Genomic DNA, 13195 nt, shown 5'->3' with positions numbered 1-13195 from the left:
ATGGGAGGGGTGCATGGGCAAAAAGTGGAGGAGGACAAGTTAGCTTTGCCCGTTGTGCTGCCTGAGAAAAGGCCATCCCTGCCCATAGCTATCATCTTGGGTTCCTAAGCGAGTGTTACCGCGTGTGCATCACAGCAACGGCTCTGGAAATTATATGCAAATGTAATAGGGAGCAAGTATTCATATATATTTCTAAATACATTTACTTGCCATACTTTTCAACACGTCCAAGTTAAATCTGAACGAACCACATGTAAGTGGTGCTCAAAATGTCAGAAAGTGCACATATTACCCCAATTTTCCACACGAGCCTATATAAAAGAAAGGAATGCTAAATAAACAATATAATCCATAATTTTACACATGCATACTCTGCGCAAAGCATAGAGAACACACCTATGAATAGAAAGACTGGCACACCAATTTTTTAAGCAAGCAGTCCTCATCTACACCACAGGTGATTCCAACATTCAGAAGTTACTCATCACAGTATTGAGAATCTGGTACGTAGATGTAAACTTAAGCCCATTGCATTTATTACACCTGCTTATAACCAGCATGTGCGGAAGGGCTTTGTTCGGGACATTATCTGTGTCTGAGGGGGGTGCAGTTGGTGCAGGTATGTGGTTATTTCTGAATGTGGCTGATCTCTGGGTTTGTCTGTGAAGAGTTTCTGTCACAGGTTATGGTTGGGTTGGTGTGGTTTGTTCAGTTGCAGTGTGGTACGGCTCCTAAGCGTGGCCGTCTGTGGAGGGATGCACGTGTGCTTGTTTCTGACTGCTTCTTGGTACAGTTGTCTGGGTTTTGCTATGAGTATTGAGGGCCACGATTAGCCTATTTACTGTGTCTACGTTTCTACACTAAGGCTTTACATATTAAGTATTTTCTGTCTCTCGAAAAACAGATTTGCACCACCTGTAATGGAGTGCATAATCTCATTTATTGTTTCAACTGCCCTGAATGTGCAACCTCCAGGGTTCATCAGTACCTTTTATTTGCAAGGCAAAGCTTATTCCGAAAAGGATACTTTAGCTTTATTAAGATCTTCCTTAAATTAACATATTTGTATATGTATCTGTAAGGTTTTCTTCACTCATACTTTACTAATGTTTGCAATGGTGATTTAAAGTGATTTGTTTTATTGTATTGTTGACCTCAGTAGAGATCTATGTCAATAATATATATTCGCAGTAGTTTCTGTGGGGACGAATCTATTTGTGTGGGTCTGGTAGAAAACCCATCAGGGTTTCATGTGCTCACTGGCTTTAGGGTGATCATCTACCTTTTCCCCGTTTACGTCTGTGACCTGCATAGCTGCAGCAGGAGTACTGCCATGTTAAGGTACAACATTTTAATACACACATATAATTAAAAATGAGGACCACCAGATGAACTGGCAAGTATCTTATTATTTAGGCTGTGCTTGTGGGCAGAGTTCACACAACATATTAAAAACTGAATTAAGAGATTCCGGAGGTAGAATTAGCTATTTTTTTACAGGGACATACAAATAATTTTGATCAGAATTAAAATTGCAATTAAGGTTTAAGATTTTCAAACTAGCTGTATTCCTTCAAGTTAGTATGTCCTAGCTAAAAAGAAAAAGATAAATGATCTCTTGCATTTGTTGCATTCAGCAGATTGAGTCACAATGAGCCATCAGTGTCTGCCTAAGAGGTACATCTAGCTACTCAATCGAGCCCCCTTTCATTTTTTGTTGTGGTATGAATATCACATGTAACAATCGTAAGAGATAAATTATCTTTTTTTTTTTTTTACTATGATGTACTTATCACCTTGCAGGGACTCGACTAGCGGTGCAGGAAATAGATTTATATGACTTATTAATAGGGATCCTCCACCTGATGGATGCCCTGGACCCACAACCTTATGAGAAACGGCAGGAACATGTCATTAACTTTATATTAACACCAAGGATTATGAATTATATGTGACACTTGGATCTTCCTGGTTCTATATAAATGCATCTAGGAAGCACCAATAAAGTGTTTGCTTCTCGGATCACATTTTAATCCTCCTTTTGAGTTACGATCCCAGTGCTCCTAACAAGTAAAAAAAAAATAATCATGTGAAAAGCTCCAGGTGGAGCCCAGTGCATCCTCAAAACCTTTTTGGCCTGTGGAGAGGAGTGGCTTGTTGATGAAGCATGCCACCTAGACCTTTGCCCACATAGGTGGGCCCACACAGTAATACACTACAGTAAAAATATATATATATATATATATCTTACGATTGTTACATGTGATATTCATACCACAACAAAAGTAAAGAGGGCTCGATTGAGTTGCTAGAGGTAGAGGAAAAAGAACTCCTATCCAGACCATTTGTAACCAATACACCCAGTTACCCTCCCAGGGCCAGACACTAATATGTGGCTGGTAATCACACTTACACGTAGCATGCAATTTCTGATGGTATCAAATGCCATATCTTGAATGTCGGGTCTCTATATTGCTTATTGACTTTCTACACATGCTCGGGTCATTGAAATGAATACAATGACAGAAAAACATTTTGCTTGAAATCACAAAAGTACACATCTGGGGACGTGTTTGTGAAATGACTCCATGTAGATTACTGGTAATGTCTGCTTAGTGAATATATACACATATAAATGGGTAACCGAATAAAGGGGATCTTTTTTTTACCGAGGGGGTGATTTCAAAAAGAGTAAAGTTCACATTGTCTGTGATTTCGCTCAGAACCCCGAAGTGAAGAACATCTCCATTATTCACTTTTTATCCCTCTATAATTTTGTTTAATATGGCCCCCAAAACCATCTGCCCTTGCTATCAACTACTTCGCAGGGGGAGAGGAGTAGTGGAGAGCCATGAGTAAAATGGCATCTCCTCCCTAGCCAAAAGTAAAACAAAAAAAAAAGTACCTAGCCTCCTGCCACCGCAATTCCTTCCCTACCCTTCTCGAGACAGCGCTGCACTGACATGTTCTTTGACATAGGGACAGTGAGGAACCAATGTTGTTTCCCACTTTAGGTACATAATAGCAGCAATGACTGATTCTCAATAGTAGGTGCTCAGTGACAGCCATACATAATTCATTACTTGTCATCATGTTTTATAAGGGGTGTGTGTGTTTTAAGAGATTTGAAATCTTCATCTCGAGGTGTTCACACATAATAAAATAATATGTATTTATATTTTACTGCAGACTGGCTAATTAACTTGTAATGAGTAATAATTTATTTGAGCATGAATTATATATGCTGTCATTTTTTACAGTGACCAAGATCTGCACTCAGTGCGAAATTGAACAGAAATCTGAAACTATGAGAGTGCAGTTGTGTGCCAGCGACTTTGGTGAGTGTATGTTTATGCTTCCTTTCTTGTTTATTCTTCTGGAGAACAGGAGCTGTTTCAGTCTGCCTTAGCCAATGCTCTCTGATCAAATGTGAACACACATATATGTTTTCTGGATCGAGATTCTTGAGGGGGGGGGGGTCGAAGAATTTCCAAATGTGATGTCAAAAAGCGTATCTTTGAAAGCGGGGGTTGAAGGTCAAGGGAGGTCATAACACCAGCAGTTGTACCCCTCCGACCTTAACAAATGACACTGTAGGTCCAACAGTATTTCTGGTCATGGAAGTGTGATAAATTAATGAAAACAAATAGCCCAGCTTTGGAAATATTGATACTCGAATATATTATTATATGCTAGATCTTTACACTTGCATATTAATTTGTAACTATAACCGTTTTCTTTTCTTTCACATTTTATACTTTGCGAGTCCTAGAACGACTTTTATAAGGACTTGTGACTTTATTATGCGTCTCGTAATATCTAATTACCAACAGTGTCCAGAAACCATGGGTCATCACCTGTTTTTGGGGGGTCAGAAGTGTTCCCTGCCCTGTAGGTGCACCTTTAACCAGAATATTTGGATCAGGATGAGAAGTCTCTGAGATCTGAACATTTAAAACTGAAATTTCAGGGACTCCATCGTTGATGCTGGACTAGTACAGACTAGCGTTTGCCCTCGATGACCAAGGAGACACCAGTTGGGTTCTAACCTGTGTAGTGGGCACTGGTAACGTAAACAGCCCTAACTGGACACTTATAACAACTGATGATTTAATCCCTGCCACAAATGACTGGAGTACTGGAACTCAGAAAAAACATACACAACGCCAGTGAGTTCTTTCCGGTGGGGTCCTAGTTTGTAAGTGAGTTTTTTCGGCTTTCAGAGTTTTGGACACTTTTTATTTTTGCTGCCTAAAACTAAGCATCTACGGCTCATCTGGGTCAGTATATAGATTTGGCCCCAAAATCCAGCACTAGTATAACCTCCACAAGGTTGAATGCCTTGAGAGGAGCACACTTGCAAGAATCAGAGGCCAAAATAAATGCCAAAAGTTCCCAAATCACTGCAAGTGATAAAATTGAGCAACCACTGTGTGGGAGCCTAAAGATATTTGGGGTCAGCTGCGGAAGATACTTGCACCTAATGGTGTTCTTTGTGGATCACAAATTAAAGGGCTCTATTTCCCCCACCTGTAAATAAATGCCCTAATTTTCTCTGAAGTTAAATCCCTGTCTGGTCATTGAAGCTACAAAGTTTCATTTGTTTTTTCACCCTTTTTAGAAATTGGGTATCTGGTTGTCAGAGGTATGCACCATGTCCAAACAGCAACCACGATCCTAGTCAGGGTAAGTCAGATACACACCATAAATTAACCTGTGCTCCCCCTCTGGTGGCTTGGCACAGAGCAGCCGGGCTTAACACTGTGTCCAAACAAAAAACACAATCCTAGTCAGGGTAAGTCACATTCACACCATAAATTAACCTGTGCTCACCCTTTGGTAGCTTGAAAATGGAGCAGCCAGGCTTAACTTAAGAGAAAATGTGTGACGTATTTGTGCAACACTTTAAACAGTAACACAGTGAAAACACCACAAACAGACTCCAAACCAGCACATCTATAGGTCCAGAAGTGTACTGGGTGGGTGATGTCAGAGGTCCATACTTATACCAATTTGTGCCTTTGAAGCGGGGGAGACTTCAAACAAAAAGGCCTTTGAAGTGCACAGAGGCTCTCCCTTCCTGCCCTGCCTCCAGACTCCCTAGAGGGGAATATGCAGCCCTTTGTGTGTGGTAGGACGTTGCCCATTCAGGTATGTCAGCTCCCCCATCCTGTCCAGGATGGTCCATCAGGCTGTGCCTGGCCTATCGGTCACACCTAAGCCCACTCTGTGTGTGGCTGTCTAGAGGGAATGCACAAGCCCAGCTGTCACCCCACCATAGACATGTATTGGAGAAAGGAAGAAGGCACCATAAGTTGTGGGTTTAAATTGTGAGTCCAAAAACAACACACTTGACAAACGTATCTCTTCCAAATTGTGAATTATACTTATAAGATGTAATAAGGTAGTCTCAATGTTAGCCTATAGGAGAGATAGGCTTTGCAGTAGTAAAGAACAAATTTGGGAGATTTTCACTACCAGGGCATGTGAAACTTAGAAGTACATGCCCTGCCTTTTAAAGACACTGCACCCTGCCCTGTGAGTCATAATGGGCCTACCTTTAGGGTGACATATATGCAAATAAAGGGATGGTTTAAGCCTGGCAAGAGGTGGATCTTTCTAGGCCGAAGTGACACTATAACTCTTCAACCAGTAACACAGTGAAAACACCATAAAAACACTCCACACCAGTTTAGACAAGTAGACGTTCATTTTATGAACAAAATAATACCAAAACAAAAACATTGAAATTAGTAGAAGTTGAGATACGAATTTTTAAAGATTAAAATGCAAGATAGTGCTTAAAAGCATAAAGCGCCACTTGGGTCTGCAGACAGGCTTTGCAATGCAGGCCTGAAACATGATTAAGGTAGTACTGTTAAGTGGGTGGCACAATCAATGCTGCAGGTCTACTAGTAGCATTTAATTTATCGGCCCTGGGCACATGTAGTGCACTTTACTAGGGACTTATAAGTACATTAAATATACCAATTGGGTATGAGCCAATGTTACTGTGTTTTACGGGAGAGAGCACAAGCACTTTAGCACTATTAAGCAGTGGTAAAGCACACAGAGTCCCAAAGCCGGCAATACATGGTCTGAAAATGGAGGGAGGCATGCAAAATGTTGGGGGAAAGACCACCCTAAAGCTGTCAGGTCTAACAACACTCTAAGGGAATTTCTATCCCCTACTACTTCCTTGAGTCAACTTAGACTACTTGTCCTTATTACCTAGATAGAGTAAGTTCACAAAGTTAATGAATTGGTTATCCAGTTTTAGGGGAATATTATTATGGACGGATTGGCACTAAAGGTAAACCACTATACCCAAACAGCATCTTGTCCAATGACCGCTGACTGATGCACCTTCACCTTAAAGGTGTTTTAATGTATATTATTTTTTCCACCTTTTCCTCTTTAATTGATGTTTGTATTTGTTAACCACAGCAGCGATGATTGCCTCCTCTTCATAAGTGTATAGCACTGGTGCATCAATGCATCTCTGCGTTCTGACTCCTGTCTCTCTCTCTCTCTCTAGGATGCATAGGCGGCTGCAGATGCTGAGTCTGGGCCCCACCCTCCCAATAATGCGAGTCATGCAGATGGTAATTGCAACTACAATTACCATCCACATTCCTTTAACACAATGTCTGGGCCTCCTGACTGTTATGTGGTAACAAGTCCGGAAGCTGGCAGTTCTCAGCAAGCATATGCATATTGCGCATGTGCTTACTGATCTTGGGTGAATTGAGCTGACTAAGGGCTGACATAGTGCCAGCCTGGTCTGCAAAACTTCGAATCCTCCACACCACCCACTGATGCGAAGCAGCATCATATTTTAAAGCAGCCTCCAGACGTATAGGCATCAGCCCTGTACTCCCAGGGCTGCTTGTCAGTCTTAAAGCTGCTGGGTATGTGACCTCGCCTCACTGTGTCCCAAATCATGATTGGTGGTGTCAGGTCACAGATTCCCCAGCATGCTGTAAGTAGATACTGTGCTTGCTTTTTCGTGCCTTGTATATCTGTTTACAGCCTGTTATTGAGAGGGCTTCCGGACTGGCGGTGTGCACTGCAGTCCTCACTGCACAGCACAAGCAAGCGGACCATGAGCACACCTAACAGGGGACCACTGATTGTGCTGTAGCGAACCTGAGACAAAGTGTCTTGAACTAATGAATTCCTTTCCCCCATGCCCACCTTCCATCACGAGCCATGGGAGTGGTTTGCTTCATTTATCATCACTGTAAATTATTTTTGCAGTTAAGGGAAGGATCGCTTACTAGTGTGTTTCAGTGATTTCCAGCGCAAAGGCTCACGGTGATCCTTGCCTTAACTCCAAAAGTAATGTACAGGAGTTATAAATACATCAAAGCACTTATATCTCTTGTGATGGAAGGTGTGCGCATGGCAAGACTATTTTGTGTGCAAACATTCCTTAATTCATTTTACGCCTGGCCCACCACTTTCATATTGCACCTGCCGCCACTGCCAGGATGTTGCCTGGATTCTTCTTGTCACTTCCCTCGGACTTTCCACTGAATCCTAATCTTCATCCGTCAAAGATGTCCACGTTTGTCTCTTCTGAAAGCTTGGGTGTTTGTGGCAGTTCTACCATGAAACAATGCACATTTCATTCCTTCCCGGGAATTTCCTTTGCTACTATTTACATTTCACAACCTTCCCAGAGCTGTGGAGACTGTAAAGTTTTGAAGAAGTTCTCATGAAGGTTTCAGAGGAAGACCTTGACACCTTTACATACACCTTGTTTAAAATATGCCTTCTAAAAGACGGAGGATGCGGATATTTTTTTTAAATATTGTGTTCAACTCGTACTAATCTGGCTTTTAGGATTCAGGAAAGGGTAGTGTAAAAGAGTAGTATGGATTTTTTTAAGTTTCAGGGAAGATAAGAATTGCTAAGGAGTACCAAGGGCTTTTTATGGTTCAGGGGAGTCTAGCAATAAGGGAAAGTAAAGGTTTTTTAGGTGCAGTGGAGAGTGATATTAAAGGATAGCAAGGTTTTTTTGGTTCGGGGAAGGATATCATTAAGGATCAGTTTGGGGTTTTTGAGGGTCAGCGATTGGTAGCATAAAAGGGTTTTAAGGGGGTTTTAGGGTTTAGAGAAGGGTAATGTAAGCCAGTAGTAGGAGTTTTGTTTAGAGTTCAGGAAAGGGTAGCAATTAGGGGTAGTCAGATGCTTTTAGGTTCAGAGAAGGGTAGCATTAAGGAATAGTAAAGTGTTTGCAGGGCTCAGGGGTGGGTAATCTTAAGGAGTTGTAAAAAGTTTTTAAAGTTCAGGGAAGGGTAGGGTGGAGGATTAGTAAGGGATTTGTAGGGATCAAAGAAGGGTACAAATAGGGGCAGTACTGGGTTTTTAGCATTAAGTAAAGGGTAGCATTAAGGGGTAGTAAGGCTTGTAAAGGTTCCAGGGAAGTGTAGTACTACGAGGTCGTTTGAAGTTTTAAGGGTTCATGGATGGGAAGTGTAATAGAGTACTAAGGGTATATAGGGTACACTCACATACATTGAAGAATGAGTGTTACTTTTAAAATTCAACTTTTCTGGAATCATCATAGATAATAATGAAGGGCATGACTTTCCATCATCAGTTTCAACTCGATTTTAATGTAGTCAGTTTATTACATACAACCCAACTTAACGCCGATTTTGCAAATCACCCATGTAAAAATGCCAGTTGAAAAAACTTGCCAGTTTGTCAAAGGGGTGTAAATCAAGACCGTGCATAGGCCTCTTCTAGGGATAGTATTTTCCCCCTATTTTGGTCACTAGTAGTCATCGTGTATTTGCCAGTCTTCCAAGATTGTATTGTCAAAGGTGCACTAGGAAGGATTTTGCACCAGCCTACAAGGGCGTGCGGTGCTAGGCTTGAGGTATAAAGGAAGGGAAGGATTTGGGGGAATGGTGGTCAGTGGGCTCAGACGTACTAGTGGCAGTAAGATTTTTAGTCAGGAGTGCGAGTAAAAATGAATGACAAAACATTGCTAATCACAGATGAATTTCCACAGACCCTCTGTGACTTCCATACTCATGGCTCCCCTGTCTCCTTGGACAAACTTGGATTTTAGGTGGTTTTACGTTAAATAGTGTCAACATGAAAAGAGAGAAGATACTACAATAAATGATAGGGTTCATGTGGTAGACCCTCCATCTAAACAAAACTCACTCGGTCTTCCTCAAAACAAAAAATAAGAAAGTATGCTTAGGTAATAACATGCCACCTGCTAACTGAACAGATGGCGAGATTTGGTTAATTCACCTTTTAGCACCTGTTGTGTCGCAGCAAGTGAGAATTTCTAGACCTGACTTTCCGCACTCATTGCAAGAAAGGGAGCAAGTAGAGTTGCATATAAACTCTGATTGGACCATGACACGGCCTCCGCTGCTCCACAGAGGTGACTATTGGCTCACAGACAGAGCACTTCAGCTCGCACATTGTAGGGGGCTTAGGCGAGTTTTCTGAAGCTGCGAGAAACACTATGCCAGGTAGAGATAAGCAGCAGGATTAAAGCCCATTGTCAAATTGGTTTTATTCTTGCATTTTTTACTTGAATATTTTCATTCTGTTTGGAAAATAAAGGCTACTTTAATAATTTAATTCCCCTGCGGGCTTTTTAAAACTAAAACCAGATGCCCCTACTGACAGATTTATGAAAGCAGAAACCGAAGAGAGCTCAAATAATTTCCAGTAAAAAAGCCAAATATGCAGCAATAGAAATTGACAGGATCAGCATCCTGATAAGAGGATAACAGTGTTGAAAAACAGTCCCATGGTGCAGACAGCGGCACAAAAGTTCAACATGCTTTGATGAGTTGCTTTACAGTACAAATTCAATGAAAGGAAATAGCCTACCAGAATTAGCTTCTATGTCTGAATCCAATTATTGAATTAGCCGAAAAAGTGCCTGTATACATTCAGCTATTTCCAGAAGTAAAGATGAGAACTGAGTACTGTAAGAACCATTTTCGAAAGAGTTACAGAGGACTGCTGAAAGAGTTAAACATGTTTAAAGGTCGGTTTTCTGTCTAGCACTGAAGAACACTGACCAGTCACTATCTGAGCTTTGCACAACTCGTATTTGTATCTTAATTCATTCTACGTAAATAAAATCTACAACAGTTTTAGCAATGTTTGCAAACTAGAATATATATCAAGTACACCTATGCGCTGGGGTTCAGATTTACTAAGTCTTGCTTTGTCTTTGCTGGCTGCTCTCGATCTTTCACGCAATGCAGAACAGTAACTTTGCTTGCTGCCATGCGTTGCGTGAAACATTATTAGTAGATACGTCCTTAGCTGTTCGTCCAACAATAGGTGGTCCCACATGGAGTCGCAACTACCAACCCCAGTTGGTGGTTTCTGTCCAACTTCAATAGGTAGACCACGCGTGTTGCTACATAGACACCAACGATGCTGTGCCAACATGAGTATCTGCATATGTCAGCAACAAGCACAGGAATGGATTCTACATTTGAGCGAAGGAGCGTTGCACCACTAAAATGCCCCCAGAAATGCCCCAGAGACGAAAAAAAAAATATTAATGAAGTGAATTCATTACCATTTTATTTTTCGTCAACCCGTCCTGAACCGAGTGTCAGGACGGGGCAGGGCCTGCTGAGTGTCAGCAGAGATGGGCTGCCTGTGCATTAGTTTATGGTGCGCATGTCACTTTGGGCAGCCATCTTGCAACAGCCAGCCTGACATGCGCACTATAAACCCCTCAAGCCAACTGTCTAGACAGCTGGGTTGAGAGCCGGCAGAAGCTTACAGTGCCCTCTAACGCCGAGAGAGGCTGCTCCCTCCAATCCTGCTGCTTCTCTCATGCAGGTTAACAGCGTGAGAGCAGCATCAGGATCGGTTAAGTAGGTTAGCTGGGGCTCTGGATGTGACGTCCGGTAAAGAAGAGGACCCTAGCTAGGGGGACATGTATGCACATGCAGGTAAGTGACTTTTGACTTATTTTTCTTTTTTTTTTTAAAGCATTTATTTTATGGCCTCGCCCCTCCACTGCCTTAGTTGCCAGCCACCACTTAACAAGCAAGTGGCAGGTTCGAATTCTGTCCGGACTTAATAAGCTTTTCATCATTCCGATGCAGATAATGAGACCCATTGTTCTGTGTGACGGCGCCACCTGATGTTCACGGCGGTATGCAGCCAAAAGATGGTCAGAGACAGTACTAGGTACGAAAAAATAAACTCTTAACCTTGAACTTTATACCGAGGGAACATGCATGAGTTCGTTATAGTGCGGTAACTACGAACCCGTTGTGCTGTCTTCATTTCTACAGTGCCGTGTAGAGTTCTTTTAAAGAGTCTGCCCCAAACCAGATACCCGCGGGTTAAGGGCTGCCTGCTATGCTGTGGCTTAGGCTGTCGATATAAAGGTGCCATAACCTCCCAGTGCTTAATTTGTATGATGGACGAGACTGTGACACACGGCATACTCTTAGTTTTGTCTAATAAAAAAATGGATAAAGGTCACTGCCCTTTCCTCCTTGTGTGGCAATACAGTAGTTTGGATTGAAAAGATGTTCATCTAATCAGCTGCCTGTCAAAACGCGTGTATTTAAACTTTCCAAGACACCTCTACCCTCTTTTAAGTGAGGATATGTAAGCACATTAACGCTAAAAGCTGCAGACCTCCCTCCGCCTACACTTAGCCTCTCAGAATGAAATGCTTTCAAGGCGGCAGGTCGGCGTGTGAGTTCTGTCTCAGAAAATTAACAAGGAGCTCTGCCTGGTTTCATGCTGACGGGTCTGCACAGTGCAACCTGCTGCTGACACATACCCGGTTTAATATGCACTGATGTGCATCACTTATCCGAGGTCGCGGGTAAAGTGTCACAACAACTCATGGTTTGTAAATTCCCTTTCAGAAGGAATTAGTTGTTTACCCTTCAACTTCTCAGCCCCACTATAAACGTCTTCTCTTATTACAACATGATGTGCAACGCTGTGGTTTGGTTACAATGGTTTTCGCAGTTTGGTCTTGTTATTAATATCAATGTTGATTTATTATCAATGCATTTATTTATTCATCATATTTATAAATCTCTGGGCTGGCATCCGCCACAAATGTCGCCGTTTCAACTCTTTGAGGAAATAGTGTTCACATTACCTTTTTAATAGGGATATGAACAGTCTGAAAATATATGTATATATATATTTTTTTTTCTAAAAACAGAACGCTCGGTGCACCCATACACACATTTGTGATATTAGGAGAAGATAAGTAGTGATTAATATTATTTCCAACTCCATTAAGCAGAATAGAGAAGATTTTAATGACACTTGCTGTGGAGGTTTGACCAGCTCCGCAGAGGCATCTATTTTTAAATCTTTAAATGTATTTACAGCCCCGTTTATGGTAAGAACTGTTACATTTTGGAGAACTGAATGTCATAAAGAACATGTGGTGCATATTTAAAACTTATTTGACTTTATAATGTAGAGAATACTTTCAGCAGTAAGCTCAGGAAATTCTAAGACAAACCCAGAACTAGAAGGAATTCAGAAGTATGATTACCCCCAGCTAGTGTAAATTTCTCACAATGAGCACTTGCCTATCAATCTCAAGTTTATGCTTGTAACTGATTTAGTTTATTTTGTATATATGTGTGTATGCATTTTTTACGTCCGTATTAAGGCAGCTTTAGCTGTCATGCCAGGCTCATGTTTAAAAAAAACAAAAAAACACAAAAATACTCACATTTATTGAGGCATTTAATCTTCAACAGTTTTTACCATTTGACTGTTCAAATGTCACTCAAATTATGCTCCCTCCCACTATAGAACTAAGTATAGGTCTATGGACCAGCCCATTTTAGCCATTGGATACCTTCACTTTGAGTGATTTCATTTTGCCGTTGCGCATGCATACATGCACCTATAAAAATGTTCCTCAAGATTAGAACTATTTCCAATACACTGAAGTCATTTATTGTAAGTTGCAGTGCTGACACAGAACTATCAACTAGCTTTGGTATATTTATTTTTCCTTTAGAAGAAGAGCACAAGGCATTAGAAACTCAAGTGTATATGCAAGTTTAGAGGGACCTCTAGCAAAAACCTGAGGAATTGCAGCTTCTTGAAAGCATTTCACTGCTTTTAAACCTGACTTGAAAGGGACCTCTAGTAAAGCCTTGAAAAGCTTCAGCTCTGTGAAAAAAATGTGTGC

The 13195-nt window shown here is 41.3% G+C and overlaps 1 protein-coding gene across 1 annotated transcript in view; it reads left to right on the top strand.

The window, feature by feature from the left end:
* Window positions 1-13195, top strand: part of SFRP5 (secreted frizzled related protein 5) — a 135803-nt gene that overhangs the window by 64855 nt on the left and 57753 nt on the right. The window contains exon 2 of the mRNA XM_069239637.1: window positions 3261-3338. Coding sequence (XP_069095738.1) covers window positions 3261-3338 — 78 coding nt within the window. The remainder of the gene's footprint in view (window positions 1-3260; window positions 3339-13195) is intronic.

The sequence above is a fragment of the Pleurodeles waltl genome, chromosome 6 (genome assembly GCF_031143425.1).
Source record: "Pleurodeles waltl isolate 20211129_DDA chromosome 6, aPleWal1.hap1.20221129, whole genome shotgun sequence".
Lineage (NCBI taxonomy): Eukaryota > Metazoa > Chordata > Amphibia > Caudata > Salamandridae > Pleurodeles > Pleurodeles waltl.
Note: the sequence above shows the minus strand (reverse complement) of the source record. Positions and strands in the feature narration are given on the sequence as shown.